Genomic DNA, 17,044 nt, shown 5'->3' with positions numbered 1-17,044 from the left:
TTTAATTTACATCTTGAAATAAAGTTTTAAATATTTTTAAAAACCATTTTACAATGTAAAATGATGTCAAGTGAACAAATATGAAATATGTAAGAAATTAATTACATTTAACACGCGACTCTGCGAAGATGGTCAGATGTTCTTGCTTCAGTTGAAGCACAAGATGCTGGATAATATCAACTTTTACGCAAACTATGTGGAGTGCTTGTATTATTGTACGCTTATATTATGCCACCTTGTGGTCATACTGGTGACCATATGATTATGCCAACATTGAGAATAAAACCATGACATAATTGAAAACAAACCAAGCCTACTTAACAAACATACAATTTCTCATTAACATTTATTTATTTTTTTCAATACATTTTCTCATAACCAATTTTAGGGTACCATTTTAACATTTTCCAATTATTTACATCTGTACAGAGAAAGCACACACATACAAGTGTATACATGTACTACAGTTTAGACTACAAGCATTTACACAGAGGAGAACAAAAAAACCATAATCCCATCTCAATCCCAAAAGTATTGTGCTACACAAATGTAGTGACGAAGGCTTTGTGACACCTCAACCACATCATCCTTTTTTCTACACTTTGGGAATTGAAAAAGAAAACAACAAAACAAAAAAAAAAAAAACTCCAAACTGTCATCTAAAAAGTTAAGGCAGAGACTTTTTTTTTTTCAAGTTTAAATAAAATTCAAGTTTTCAAACACTGTTAATTTTATGTGATGTTTCTTTTTAAATTTGCTTCTTTTTTTGAACATCTTAAAGGTTTATGTAATGAAATACATACATACATACACCAAGGTATGCTTCATTTATTGATGGAAAAATTATCAGTTGCATTCAGAAAGTCAGAAAAATCAACAAAAACTTTTTTTTTTTGATTAACTAAGGGGGGAAAAAATACTCACAGGGAAGATACAAGAGAATATAAACAACAGACACCATGACAACATCTCAAAGCATTCTGCACGTGCTTCACGCTGCAGGAAGACATAAAAAACAAAACAAAGAAAAAACAGACCGCCTCGCTCAGCCCAAGATGATTTTAAACTCAAATGAGAACCAATGAACTTAACTAATGAACAGCATGACCGAGAGTGACACTGAAATGCAAAGTCTGCATAAATAAGAAACCCCACAAAACAGCGCTGGTCCTTGTGTGCTGAAGGCTCAGATCTTTTTGCTCTTGATGTATACGTCACTACACAATCCCACTCATATAGTTGTGGTGATATGAAAGCGAATCGGTGAAGGTCATACGATAGACGTTGGTGCATGTCAGTGTCTTTCCCTTCGTTTCTATAGATAAAAGCACCAAAGTAACCATGTGACGAACCATAGCACCACACTGGGATTGCAAACAAAGCTAAGCAGCAAATAATATAGCCATCTATCATTGAGATCACAGCAGACTAGGCACATGAACACTTCACCCCTCGCAACCTGAGGACTTTGCAGTGTGAAGATCTTCCAGAATCAAATGAAGAGGCATCAGAGCGAATTCTTCCCAAACTATTGGCGAGTAGGGAAAAACAGAAAAGAAATGATACAGGAAGCCAATGTGTGCCATTAAAAGGTTAAAAAGAAAAGAAGAACAATGTAAAAGAAAGCATGCACACAAGAACAGGTATACATACACCTGCTACAATATCACATCAGTACAATTTGATAGAGGATTAGCATGTAAAAAAATAATTCAGAGCTCAAAAAAAAAAAAAAAAAGTCACTCCAGTGCTGGAACATCCAAACATAAAAACAAAACAAAACAGATTTACACGAATGTCTCACTCATGCAGTGTAATGGCTGGGACTGTCGGGATTCGGAATCGCCTCGGCACCAAGACACTCAAGGTTAGCAAAATTATATACATACCAGTTAAAAATAAAAGGAAAGAAAACACACAAAATTAAAGTGTTTCAGGATCAGCACTATCCAAAAATCACTATTTCCTCCCAACAGCACTACTTGAAGTTTTAACCTCAAAATAAAGGTGAGCTCTGACGAATGTTTTTAAATAGTTCATCTCCAACTGATGCTGGTTCATTAATCCCATTTTCCTTGGAAAACAACAAAAGATCGACAATATAAAACGACAGAAAGGACAACAAAAATATTCAGAGAACCCTTATGCACAAGTGCTTTTGTATGTAGGCCCTGATTCCAGTGACAAGCTGTCTGTCTGTGTGTGTGCTCACAGAGACCGTGAGATAAGAGGGTCTTTTTTTTCTTTCTTTTTTGAGCAGCCCTGACAAAGTTTTCGTTCCCGTTCGGTCCTGGAAACAAAACCAAGGCCCTCAGGATTGGTGGAAGGAAGCCGTCGTGCCACCGCTTGCTCGTTCTCCACTGCTCTGATGAGGTTTCACTGTCTCTCTGGGACAAGCCGTCGCCGCAGATTTGGCAGGTGTGGGTGCTGATTCTCTGCATCTGCGTTCTGCTGAGTCAGAAGTCTTGATGTCTTCAGCGGTGGAGCTGAGAGGCCGGGGATCTGCTGATGGCTGCTGTGTTGGTGCCTCCCTTATCCTCTGACAGATTTCTGCATAGCTCGGCTTCCGGGGCTCCTGGTTAAATATAATAAATGAAATCAAATGAATCAATTAAGATTATTGATTATGCATCATTGCATTGTCAAGTGTAAATCATAATGTCAATCTTTGTATCCAAAATGTAGCATGAATTAAAGGACATGATGAAGCAAATCTTTTATCAAAAGAAGTCATTAATGCTCAGCAAGGCTGCATTTATTTAATCAAAAATGCAGCAATAACAGTAATATTGTAAAATGTTGATATAAATTTAAAACAACCGTTTTCTGTTTTAAAATATAATTTATTCCTGCGATGACAAAGCTGAATTTTCAGCAGCCTGTCTTCTGTGTCACTCATTTGTACTAATATGCTGATTTGGTACTCAAGAAACATTTATTATAAGTATTATTATTTAGAGCCAGACCGATATATTGTTTAACCGATATTATCGGCCCATATGATATATTGGTATCGGCGAATATGCTGCCGATATAAACATTTATTTTTTTTACAGAACATATAACACAGATTAAATGCTTCTGAATGGTGTGATTAGTTAGTTAGTCCAGCAGAGCGCGCTCTATTGTTTGCTACTGGTGACCCATTTTTAACAGCAGATTCAGTGACGTTAGAGACTAGAGCTGATCTGTGCATCAAGGTATGCGTCTGCGGTGCACTAAAGGGGTCATATGATGTTGCTAAAAAGAACGTTATTTTGTGTATTTGGTGTAATGAAATGTGTTTATGCGGTTTAAGCTTCAAAAAACACATAATTTTCCACAAACTGTACATTATAGTTTCTCCTCTATGCCCCGCCTTTCTGAAACGCATAGATTTTTACAAAGCTCATCGTTCTGAAAAACGAGGTGTACACTGATTGACTAGCTATCCAGTGTTTTGTGAATTGTGACAGAAATCTTACACCCATTACCATTCTGTGATGCTGTGTACCAACGCGACCACACAAAATCAATAAAACCCATTACAAACGAGGCATTGGTTGCATCCAGTGGGGACATAATTATGGATTAAAATGATTTAGTCTTTTTATGTGTATTCTACATCTGTATATATATATTCTGTTTATGTATGCTACATACTGTATTCTATATACAGTACCAGTCAAAAGTTTGGACATGCGAATGGGAAGTGTGTCCAAACTTTTGACTGTACTGTATTATAATATAGCCTACACAAAGAATACCGGCCGATATATCGGTATCTGTCGTTTTTTCCTCCCTAGTATCGGTATCGGCCCCCCAAAGAACCCATATCGATCGGGCTCTAAATATTATTATCATTATTATTATTACCAATATTTAAAATTGTGCTGCTTAATATTTTTGTGGAAACCGTGATACATTTTTCAGTATTTTTTGATGAACAGAAAGTTCAAAAGAACAGCATTTATTCTAAATAGAAATATTTAGTAAAATTATACATTTTACTTTCACCTTTGCTCAATTTAATCCATCTTGGCTGAGTAAAAGTATTAATTTCTTTTATTAAATAATATGAACCACAGTTCCATATAATATGTGCTTCTGTAAAATCCACAAGCCAAGTGAGAACTATTTTTTTTACAAAAGCTACACTAGCCACAATCAAAGAGTTTTTACCATAAAAATTAAATCATGGTAAAACAGCTCAGCAGTGTCCACCATTTGTGCCACTGAGTTGGTCTCCCTACACTCAACAACATATACAATTATACATAATAGATTATAATTATATTATCTGAATATTCTGCTATAAAAATAAAATGTACTCAAAAAAAAAAAAAAAAAAGCAGAAGTCTAAATTTTGGATTCAATAAATTACTAATGGGTTTGATTCAAAGCACATGGTGAGGCTACCTGGACACTTACTGTTATTGGATTGCTCAGTGGTGTGGTTTTAGCAGCTTGTGTCTCTGAGCACTTCTCTGCAGGTGTCTGTGTCTCTTTAGGTTTTTCTACAGTTGTCAGGCTGTAAAATTCCAAAAAAAGCAGTCCATATATTAGAAAGCACCATTTTCTACAGTTTTCCAGCACTTTATTTTTTCCACCAAAAGTACATTTATAACATAAGGCTGTTTACAACAAGATATAATTTTGAATTTTACATGATTATTTTCTGTTCTCTCTGACCCAAAGAACTAAAGCTGTTTTTGCTACTGTACCTTTAAGACATTAAAGACCTCATCTTATATGAAAGTATTAAACACCACCGCCAAATTGCTAAATAATATTGAGTAAGTGTTGACAAGTAAAATTGGGTCGTAAAACACCATCCAAAAGGCTTCAAACTATTTCTTTTTGAATGCCACACATGAAAATATCCACACAACCTAACAGAATCCTGAGAAATCACCCGTCACTGTGACAGCTGTAAACTTACGTCAGAAGAAAAAAAAAGAAAATAGTTAGGTGACCTTTCTCATGCTTTAAGCCTTTCAGAAATGCTGTAACATCCACATAAGCCTGTAAATTATCTTAAGAGTCTTCTGAGAATACACTATTTACAATACAATAGAATACACTAGTTAAAATCTGAAATCACTTCCAACACCTTTAAGTGAAAACAGATGTGTCACATGTATTGATTAGTTACTCAGAATAAGAAAACCCACTTTGTAAGGGCTGGAGAGGGTGAGTGTTGGTGGTCCACTGGGGTCTGAGCAGCAGGAGTAGGAGCAGCCCGCACAGATTCTTTGGGAGTCCCTGAGATCACACGGCTGGTGACCACATCCTTATTTAGAGGCTGTGGAGAGACAAAGAGGCCTCTGTGAAACTCCTACGGCAAGGACAGCAGGAACTCACACACACACACACACACACACACACACACACACACACAAACACACACACACACTTACTCTAATCCATTCAAAACACCCAAGGACTTGTCATGGTTATGACGGACAGCAAGGTCTGCTGTGAACATGGCACTCTGTGCTCAGTGAAAGGTAATATTTAAAAATCAAGTGCATTTGGTCAATTATCTAGAATTCAAATAATATAAGCCTGAAACGTTTTTCCTCTTCCTTTTTTAAAATTCAGAATATGAAAAGACTAAGTTTAATGCTAAAAGACATAAAAGACACTCATCGAAGACTGAATGAAAGCCAACCTTGTCTTTAACTGCTCCGGTGACAATGTCAGACAGTCGGTTGTCATGGCTGTTTTCAGTTTTTACTTCAGGCTTTAGATTTCCTGCGGCTCCAGGTAGAGGAGGGAAGCTGGACAGGCCCAGCTCAAAGCTAGGGGATGGAGTGCGCTCTTGAACAGGAGGAGGTGACTGTGTTGCTGCTCTCTGTTAAACACACATATGGAGAAAAAGAGTTGAAATGTGTGCAATAAATTGAGCCTGCATTGGCACATTTATTTTTAACTCTGTTTCTGCTGTGATAGAAACACTTTCAAGTGCATTTTTGGCAACTCAATATCCTACGTACATTATTACACAGGACTACAGGAAAACTATTCTGATTGGTCAATCGCTGCATTCTCTAGTCAAACACCCAGGCAACTGATATTTTTCTTTTTTACATGGATGTGCTAGTTTTATGTCTTTCGTATCAATCTGGGTTCTTTTCTTGACAAAGTAACTGGCATTTTCATTCAAATCAATACTTCATGTGCGTTTATTTGTTTACTTGCTGTGTAATAAGCAAGATAACGTACATTCAGCCCTTCAGGATTGACTGTATATTATATTTTACTTGAAGTATATAGAGTTTTCTATCATAACAAAAGTAAAACTAAACAAAACATTTGTCTATGCAGGGTTAGCTGTAAGAAGGCAAATGACATACTGGAAACTTGTTGTCATCTCTCCTTTTCCTGTATCCATAGCCACCTTTCAAAAGAAACAAACGATCAAACAAGCAATATTGAAAAAACTACCACCATTTCTTACAGAAACAGAGGTCTACATGCTTTCCCCCTCATTTTGGATATGGTATTGGTATTACAATATGTATGAAATTAATAAACAGCTTGTGCAGATGTGCAGCATTACCTTCCACGGCCTGCATTCAGAGAGTAATCGGCCCCGTTAACTTCCATTCGTCCATTTCCAACCTGGTCCCGGCGTGGATAGCCTGAACCGCTCTGTAGTCGAGGTCGGCTACCCAGGTGATGAGCCTGTGGAGGACGTGTCCCATTGGGGACTCTCTCCGAAGGGAAAGTAGAGAAAGCAGCAGGGTTTTCCAGCAGAGTGGTTCCACGTTCTGTTGTGAGTCGAATGTGTGTTCTGTTGTGGGTCCTGTACAGATGAAAGAATGGTTACACAGCTGTTTTCTATTTTAACATTTTAAAACGTAAATTATTCCTGTAATGCAAAGCTAAATTTTTAGCATAATTACTCTAGTCTTCAGTGTCACACGATCCTTCACAATATTTTAATATGCTGATTTGATGCTTAAGAAACATTAACATCAATTTTAAAAAATGTCAAATTGATTATTTGTTCTGCTTAATATTTATGTGAAAACCATGACACTTTTTTCATGATTTTTTTAATAGAACATTTATTTGAAATGTATATCTTTTATCAAATTATAAAATTATTTACTGTCACTCTTGATCATTTGTATCCATCCTTGCTGAAAAGTATTAATTTATTTCTCTATTTAGCCGGTACTATAAATGCATAACAAATGTTTTTCACTGTAACAAAAGTACCTGTTTCGAGGTGTATATTGTCTGAAAGTTAGTGGAGATGTTGCTGATTTAAATGTCGGAGAACCAGCGAAGCCGTTAATGAACGCATGGCTGGGAAATGGAGTAACCTGTTGGTAGACAAGACTTGAATAGAACCTCTCCAAGCTACATTCAGATATTCCTCAGAGCCAAACAGAACACATGGCACTTACCAGAGTCGGGTCCAGGTAGCTCTGTGTAGCTGACCAGCCCTGAGGCGTCACCAGTCTGTAAAGAGGAAACTGTTGCTGTGCTCCATACACAGGTGGGATGTAGTAAGGGGTGTAGCGCTGTTGGACATTTGAGGACACATCCGCTGGCCGATACCCATTCTTTGGCACAAAAGTATTGACGGCAATGGCCTTGGCCTTTATTCTAGCCTAGAATACATTGGTAGATGGACAAAAAAAGCTTTAATTGAACGTGCAAAAAAGGAGAAGCCTTAACTCCATAAAAATAGCACAAAACATCCTTCAGTGATGTCACATATGCTGCACTGCACTCTACCTTTATTGGCTTCCCTTGAAAAGTTTTCACCTCTTCTCTGAGATACTGATATGCCTGAAAGAGTGATGTGTGCCAATGTTTAGCAACAGGAAGAGAGCTTATTAAAAATCCTGAGGCGATCAAATCAGGGGCAATAAAGGAGACTCTTACCAGCTGAGCGTCTGCCTCAGATTCAAAGGTGATGAACCAGTTGTCATTGTAGGCAAACTCGCAATTGATGAATTTGGGCAAGTTATCGCTCTTAAAGAGCGCTTCAACTTCCTGTGAAAATAAAAGCCAAATGTCATAGCACAAAAATAAGGTCAGAGCATTAAAATTATTATTGAATAAGAGAGATGCATGATGCGTACCTCCAGAGGAGTGGCCTCGGGAACCTCTCTGAGAATTACGATGCAGCGGTTCTGATTGGGCCGCACTTTCTCTCCACATTTGTCCACTTGGACAAGAGGCAGCGCTGGTGAGTCAGAAATGCATCATTAATGTCAGACTCATCTGCTGTGGGTAACCAAACCCATTTTGATGAGTCTAAAACAAAAAGCCACACTACGACCCATAAAAGTGCAAAGGTGATGATTTTTAGACTCACTTTTTAAGATGTCTGCAATGAGATCCACATCAGTGGTGAGTTTCTTGATTTGATCAAGGTTTGCCAAAGTCACTATTGGCACATACTGGTCACTTGAAGTACATGTCATTGGCTAGATTCTCCCTAGAAAAGGATAACAATAAAATCACAATACTAAACTCACCAAACCAAACCCACAAAATCCAAACAACAAACACTACAAATAACATCCAAAAAATTTCAGCTAAATAGTTTTCAATTAATTTTATTCATCAAGGATGCATTAAATTGATCAAAAGTGTAGTGTATGTCCTAGCCTTTTCAGAATCTTGTAAGCATATCCCACATTCTCAAATGCTAAATGCTCTTAGTTTACATTTGCATAAGTGAAATCTGTAACATCTCAATGAGAAATTAACACCTACTTCAGGCCAGTGCACCCAACAGGACCAGTTACCAATCAATAAGCTCTGTTGTTCGGGATAACTTCAGGCCAGTGCACCCAACAGGACCAGTAACCAAACAAACTTCAGGCCAGTGCACCCAACAGGACCAGTTACCAATCAATAAGCTCAATGTGATCAGTTGTTAAGATGCTAGTAATTACCTAGAGAGGCAGAATTCCAGCGTTGCCTTCAACTGTTCCCGAAGGTCTTCAAGCTGTCTGGAGGAGTCTGAATCATCCACCCCTGCACAAAAGCATAAATCAAATGATAAATTATTTAATAATGCGATAGCTGAAATGAATCCTTAACGATTGATTATGGCATCTTGTGTCATAGTTAACCTGCATAACAGTAAACAACTGAAATAAAAGTAGGTTGACAACAATGAACAAAAGAGCAAAAGGATATTACCTTTCATACTGGTATTCTGGTTTGACACAATGCCCTTCTCACTGGCTGAGCTTCCCATGTACACTGATTCAGGCTGTGCTGCAAAGGGCAGCTCTACAGATGTAGATACCTGCTGTTCCTCATTCCAGTTCCCTTTGCCTTCACTGTTGTTATAACCTAGCATGGAAAAAACAAATAGATCAGAACCTCCTCAGACTGATAGGGTCGTTATATGCTGAATTAACTTAAGCACTATCATTTCTGGAGGGTTTACCTCGTGAGATGCAGTTTGATGGGTCATCGGCCGCTTCTACCCATGACTGCTGAGGATCTGGGCAGGTTGGAGCAGAGGCCTCCAGTTTAGGCATGTAATTGGCCCATGCCTTTGCATTGGGATTAAGGTCTGAGATCTTGGAGGATTCCTTTAAAAACAAAAACAAAAAGCAAAAAACATGTGTTTTCAATAGGGTGTATGATTATGAAGAAAATGCATATTCAACTGTTGGCTGAATCAATGCCTTTACAGTGCACGCCACTTAATTATGGTTACAAAAACAGTGGTCACTTAAGCCACACTTTAACATGGGTTTTACTGCATTACATGAAAGTTTTTATTCATAACCTTTGTGATGACTTATCCTGACCTGAAAAATAATAAAAAAAAAATAATTTGTATTTTTCCTTTTTAATAAATTTCATTTAGTTTGATCTAATGCAATGACATTCATACACTTTTAACTGTGGCTAAAGTGTCCAAATAATTTCAAGGGCTTCTGAATAACCAAGCTCAAAGCTGGCTAGAGAAGTACTTACGAGTTCACTATAAGCATTCCGCCAGTCCCATACACAAGATCCTTCAGTCACTAACAGGTTATATGGGTAAGATGCTATGAAACCCATAGAGGTTTGGAAATCCTCTGGGAGAGCAACAGAGTCAGAGTCAGATTCAGCATCCTCTTCATCATTTTGCGCAGTAAGGCCAGCCTCAGAGACAGCATTGTCCCATGCTGACACCAACGCACATGCCTCTTTTTCGTTATCAGATAACAAGACACGTGGTTCTTTGGCCCACGCCGGAAGGCAGTGACTAGAGTGCACCTCATCGCTCAACTCTGATTTCCCAAGAAGGTCTGACACCATATTCAGCATGCCTTGCTCTCCCTCCATTTCACCCGAGCCCTGAGGATTTTCCACCTGCACCGAAACTGTGAATTGATCTTTATTGAGGAAATATATCTCATAAGATGGCAAGGTGGCATAAATATCAACCTGGTCAGGCTCTACTGGCAACGGAATTGCTGTATTTACATAAGCAGCTTTATCACTCATATCATCAACAATGACTTTCAAATCAGACTGATCAAAGTCGAGAATTTCAAGACTGCTTGTTATAAGTTGGGAAACATGAGGTATGGTAGTTGTCAAGCTCTCAGTGGATGCATAATCACTACAATGGCCTTGTACGGCACATGTCTGCGCCTCTCCAGTTTCAACTGGTAGTCTTGCAGTACTCACGAGAGGAATGTTGCAGTACACAACATCTCTGATTTCCCCCATGTCTTGAAGGTCTCTGAGCTCCTGAATGGATGTACCTGAAGATCTCGGAGTGTCATTGGTTGGCTGTTCTGAAGAAGAGTCTAGGTACTGGCAAGCACTTTCCCTCATGCAGTTTATTGACAATAAAGTGCAATCAAATGTCTCCAAAACTTCAGATGGGCATGGTGGTTGAGACAGTGTTTGTACATAACTGCTAGCAGAACAAACAGATTTCAAACAGTCATTGTTATTCCCATCATTTAAGCAATTAAGCAGCTCTAAAGTTGGTACGAGTCCCTGCTGTTCAAGTTGTGACATTTCGGTTTCACCATCATCAGTACACCAACAAATCTCATCCAGTACCTTCCGTTCATCCTCCCTGAAGCATTTGCTGGCAATATGCATCTCCTCATCATGTTGTGAACAAGTTTTTCCTATTTCATTGTCCATGACTTGCTCTTGTGCTGTTGCAGGCAATTCGCTTCCCAATCCCACCTGTATTAGATCACTCGCTGCAACGCTTTCTGGATGTCCATTATTACAGACATCATTGTGTGATGCGTTTACAAACCAGGTGGCATTGCTGTGGAAGAGATTTTCTTCAACAGGACGATCAGAACCAGGTACAGAGATTGTGTGAACGTCATCAACAACAGATGAACTCAAAGAACTTACATTGTGATAATCAGCTTCTTCGGTGACTTCCAGCAGATGCTCAAAGTTCACAAGAGCGTTTGTAGGAAGCTGAGATGGACTCATGTCACATGGTTCAGCATTTGCAAACTTAGCATTTGGTTCTACATTCTGTTCCCTGTTTGGATTGTCACAAGATTCTGACACAATCTTTGTCTGGTCAGTGGGAAATACACCGCAAGTGAAGACATGTGTGCTTAAAGTCATGTCTTCTTCAGCATAACAAGTGAGATCTAAACAAATACCTTCTGCATGAGATGGACTGCTCAAACTCTGAGCCACACCAGCAACCTCGAAGATAACAGATTCATTTGTCTGCACTTTACTTTGCAATACACTGCACTGGCAAGCATTCAGAATGACCTCCTCCTGCGTTGCTATTTGTCTTGGTTCAATTTCAGCTCTACAACAGGCAGGTGATTTTGACAGGTTGTCTTCTTCATCAGAAGCCAGTGGGGTCTCAGAGCAAAACCTTAAATTTTCAATGTCTTCAGAGGCATCTTTACAAGAAAACCTTTGGTCCTCTGTCTCAACTAAATTTTCTAATGCAGATGTACTGACAGCTGAAAGAGCCGGAGACGTTTTTTTCTGAACTTTCTCAGTAGGGGTTTTCTTGGATACACATTGATCTGATTCCACGGCAGCTACACTAAGGTTTGTAGAACTATCTGCTGTGCTGCTAAGAGAAGAAATGATGTAATCAACATTATCTGACACAATGGGTTTCTTCTCCGCCTTTAGGTTCAAGGACTCCATATTATCATCATTTCTACATTGATTTTCCAGTTCTACTTCATCCGGAAGACCATTTAGATCTTGCTGAGTTGTTCTCAACATAGATTCATCAAAAATGGTGTTATGCATGTTGAGCTCAGAATCATTCTCCAGATTTGTAGCCTTGTAACCAGAGCTACTATAAAGATCATGGTTGTTAAGTAGGGCAGCAGGTTCCCCATGTGGCAATGTGGTATCTGTACTTGACTTCAAAACAGACATCTGTCCATTTCGCGCTGGCAGATCTGGGGAGGGTTGATCAATGGCATCCTCTACAGCAGTAGAAGGAGAAAGTGTGTTCCCTGTATCTGTACAAGGAGTGGAAATGTCATTTTCAGATAAAGGCTTTTCATTTTCTTGAACAGGAAATGGATTTAGAAGATCTGGGTGGGCATGTTCCTCATTTGAAAGTGCTAAATTTACAGGTAGACTTGTAGAAGACCCTAGAGTTCTCTCTGAGGGACCCTTTTCTGTTTGTTGTGTTGCTGTAATCTCATGTAAAGGCCATAAACCTGTTATTGTGTGGTCTTTCGGGAGTAATGAATTATCAAACAAAGCCTTTTCAGAGACAGCTGGTGCGCTTGCGTACCTGACTGCGTCATCTTGTTTCACAGGCTGGTGCCCACACTCGTTCCCGAAATCCTCTAAATCAATCAAGCAGATGCTGTAGAAACTCTGTTCTTTTTTAAAGCTACGGTCAGTGATCAACAGTCCAGATTTTCCCTCTTCTGAGTCATCCAGATTTATTGAGCTCCCAGAGCATTTATTGAACGGAGAGGTGGCATGCTTTGGAGTGGAAACAGGTTTTGATTGTACATCCCACGGTGTCTTAATTTGTTCTTCTTTTGCAATAACGGAGAAACCAGACAGACTATTACCCAGGGCATTTCGTCCGAGGGAGGTGTTCTCACTCTTGCCATCTCTAGTTAATTCTGTGGAATTCTGTTGACCATCACAAAACCATTTTGCTCTCATTATGGCATTTTCAGCTATTCTCTGTTTCACAGAATCCAACGTTTCAGTTTCCTTAATTTGGCAATTGTCTCTCCCCATTTCACTGGCATTTCCTTTCTGGACTGCAGCCTTGTGGATAGGTGGATCGCCAACAGGTGGGTCCCAAAATGCCATTCCTTCCTGTGCACTGCTACCGCCCTCTTTAATGAGGTTAAGACCTGCTGACAAGTTTGTGGAGGAAGCATTACAACTGGTATCTAAAGCAGCGTTGACATTCCCATTTTGAGAAGGCTTCTCGATGGCCAGATCGGCCGCGGACCAAGCAGAGTCTCTGACGTCTTTCGCTGTGCAGCCCTCAGGAATGGCTGCCTGAAGAAGACTTGTTCTCTCGCTGACCATGTTAGGGTTCAATTCTTTGCTGAAACAACACCCCATATTTTAATTGGTGAAAGGACGTCTATGCAGACCGGCAAACAAAAACTAGCTCCTCTCACAAGCTCCTCAGAGAGGGAAAGAGAGACAGGAGACGCACGGTATGGCTGCTAACCCCCTCCCCAGACCCAAAATAGCACATTTAAAATTATACAGCTGACTCACATGGGCCCATCACTCAAATGCGAAGTCTCTCCAATGATTGGTGCTTCAATGGACGCTGCACTTGCATTGTATGAATGAGATCAGCAACTTGGCATTGTCTCAAAACACAAGGGTGGTACACACAACCGCCTGTTAAGCCCTTTCACAACGCCCAAAGCTGGGCGGGGTTACTCAGCTGTTTAGTAGGTTTAGTAGTAGTTTAGTAGTAGTAACGCTAGTAGGTTTTTATTCCCTAATCACAATTGCTTAACATACTTCAAAAGACTAACCGGCAATGTGTAGGTTATACCTTACCAAAAGGGGAATCTCTTTCTCCTTTGCTTCCTGTGACTGCTGCACCTGTGGCTCCACGATAGTTTTTCCTTCCTGGTCTGAAGTCATGAGCTGTCCAGGTTCTAGCTCCGAACGCAGAGCTCTCCAGACCACCAGGGAACTGTGGATGATGAAAAAATGGAAATAAATCAATTACAAATTACAAACGCTCAAAATCAATTAACAAGGGAACATAAATGGGGAGCATCACAAGTAATGTGTTGCAATATTCACAGCACAATATTCATTAATTATTATTCACTACATTAAAATGACACCAAGAAAGATTGTAGACTTTTATTCTTTTCTTACCAACCAATTACACTTCCACTTCCAATAATGTTCAAATGTTTAGGGGATTTGTAAAATAAATTAATACTTTTATTCAGTATTTGACAGTAAAGCGGTTACAAAAAATTCCCATTTCAAATAAATGCTGTTGTTTGAACTTTCTATTCAACATAAAAAAATGAATCACAAGTGTTTTCAATTTCCAAATCAGCATATTAAAATGATTTCTGAAGAATCATGTGATACTGCAGAAACACTGGATTAAAGGCTGCTGAAAATTCAGCTTTGCTACCACAGACGTATAAACTTCAGCTATTTTAAATTATAATCATATTTCTCAATATTACCATTTTTATTGTATGTATCAAACATATGCAGCTTTGGTAAGCATAAGAGATTTTTTTTTTAATCTTACTGACCCTATTCACAATTGTTTATATTATAATATGTCATTTAAAAAACATAAAACCACTCCACCATTATCAAAGACTTATGGTTTTCTACTTATAGGTTTGTACAAATATGTACAAATTCTTAAACCTTCTGATTGTTGGTACAGTAGAGCTGACTGGTCAATGTAACTACTGTGGAAAGCATCTCTGAATGAGCTGACCTCATCAAATCCTACAACTATTTAAAATGCTGAAAAAGGAGCTCTACTGAAAACTGTTTGAAATACTAGATATCTCAAATTGTTTACTGACAACAAGACTTAACAGACAACAAGACTGCATTCATGAGAAACTCATTCTTTAAAAAAACTGTATAGTTATTTAAACAGAATCTGAGTAAAAAGCTATACTGCAATAAAAACAACTGTTATAAAATACTATATAGGCACATTTAAGTAAACAAACATCAATAATGCATATACATCCAAAACAAAACCACTGTACCATGTGCTTCAATAAAAATCCGTAATGCACTTAGGGTAACCATATTTCAGTTTTCCAAAAAGAGGATAGTGGGGGGCGGGTGTTGTGTGATTGGTGGTTGGGTTTGTGGGTGGTTTGTATAATATCCAAACTCAAAATATATAATTTCCATACCTAAAATACATATATTACAGTCATTGTTATGCATAACGATCATAAAGCTAAAAGGCTTCTTACCAGTGGCCCTCCTTCGTAAAACTTAACATCTACCACAGTTTATCATGGGTAGAACGCAAAATGCTTCAATGTTACAAGCATTTCAGTCAAACGTAATTTATGCAATATTTGAAACCTTTAACCAACTGGGGTGAATTCAATATGGCAACAGTAGCACAATTCAATGGGGGAGGGGGACAAAAGTTAACATTTAACATTTGCTTGATCGTGTTAACATAAAAACACATACATTTGATCCTTCAAATGCGAATGCTAACTCAAGACAGTCCTTTCAAATGACACATGGTGGATGTTTACATTATGACAGTACGTAAACATGACTGCTCCTCAATGCATAACCATTTAAAATGACCAATATTTAAATGCTGTTTTATAAAACGACATGCAAGAACCATAAGCAAACTAAATGATGATTAAAAATGACATATGTATTGAAGATGTCAAATCAACTCTACCCATATGTCAAAGCACATGAATACTGCAGGGCAAACCCACAAACACAACAGTTCCTAGCTGAACCAGTCAAACTATCCTTTTCTATAAAGTGAACTGCACACGAACACATCAAAAACAAACTTTAAAATCCTTCAAATCTTCAGCTATCAAACACAGAATGTTAAACATCCATCAAACAGCTTATTCAAACAGAAAAACAATAAGAGTGTCTGTGTTAGCTTACATGCTAAAGACTGGCAGATATTGAGAAGTAACACAGCTAGCCTGTAGAGTTAGCGCAGGTTGCTAACTTCAAACGGGGAATAAACATTCAGGTATTCATTTCTGGATCTAATTTCTGTCTAAAACTATACATGGATGTAATGTGTGATTAGATTAGCGCAATAATCGCGCGTATGAGTCTCCACTCACCTGTTTCTGCTCTCCGCGCACGGGAGACTGTTTGCGGGCCGAACGTCTGACTTCCACGAATAAAACTTAGAAAACAGATCCACAAATCCTTGCAAGAAACTTTCAAACCACCACAAAACCTTCAACAGCCTCCAAGTACCACCAGCTCCTCGGTCTCAGGCCTGATAGTGAACTTTAAATGTCTGTTTGGTGATGTTTAAGTGACTGGCTAACGTTTGTTGTCGAGATGGTAACAACACGAGACTGAATGTGTGTTATTCTTCAAAACGGCTTGCGTCTCAGTGGGAGAAATACGACTGACTTTTACTGTACGTGCTAGTTAAACTGCGATATGATAAGGAACGGAGCCACACGCCTCTTCCCTCCCCGTGTATTTATGTCCGGAGCTAAGCTTCACTCTCTCGGCCAAACCGCACTACGAACTCCCGCCCAGAGCCGCTTTATTGACTAGCCCGCCCACTCTCCACTGCGGCCCTTTCAGTAACTCAACGGCTGTATGTTCTACTCGCGTTTGGCTGCAGTTCCACGAAGACTGTCGATAGGGGGCGCCATAAGACAACGAATTGGGAGTGCTCTGGCGTCCATAAATGAGGATAAAATTGAAAAGTTAAAAGCTTTTTGGTAGTTATGGTATTGCATGAAGACATAAGGTGCTTAAAATTTAAAGCCGTAAAGCAGTGGTTCTCATCTGGTTCATTGCATTTTTTTTAAACAAGCTTTTTTATTACTTGTCCATGACTTCATCACAACATACCCTTTTTTACAATGATGTA

General features: G+C 38.8%; 1 protein-coding gene across 1 annotated transcript; it reads right to left on the bottom strand.

The window, feature by feature from the left end:
- Positions 1-335: 335 nt before the first annotated feature.
- LOC109049430 (la-related protein 4B-like) lies at positions 336-16,719 on the bottom strand. The gene is given in 18 exon segments (XM_042714505.1): positions 336-2,575; positions 4,411-4,510; positions 5,154-5,284; positions 5,654-5,836; positions 6,339-6,383; positions 6,544-6,790; positions 7,210-7,316; positions 7,401-7,607; positions 7,735-7,788; positions 7,885-7,995; positions 8,085-8,188; positions 8,321-8,418; positions 8,420-8,443; positions 8,907-8,988; positions 9,157-9,312; positions 9,410-9,557; positions 13,984-14,122; positions 16,272-16,719. Coding segments are annotated over 17 exon segments (2,148 nt in total). The 5' UTR covers positions 14,071-14,122; positions 16,272-16,719; the 3' UTR covers positions 336-2,311.
- Between the last annotated feature and the right edge of the window lie 325 nt (positions 16,720-17,044).

Source organism: Cyprinus carpio, chromosome A24, assembly GCF_018340385.1.
Source record: "Cyprinus carpio isolate SPL01 chromosome A24, ASM1834038v1, whole genome shotgun sequence".
NCBI lineage: Eukaryota > Metazoa > Chordata > Actinopteri > Cypriniformes > Cyprinidae > Cyprinus > Cyprinus carpio.
Note: the sequence above shows the minus strand (reverse complement) of the source record. Positions and strands in the feature narration are given on the sequence as shown.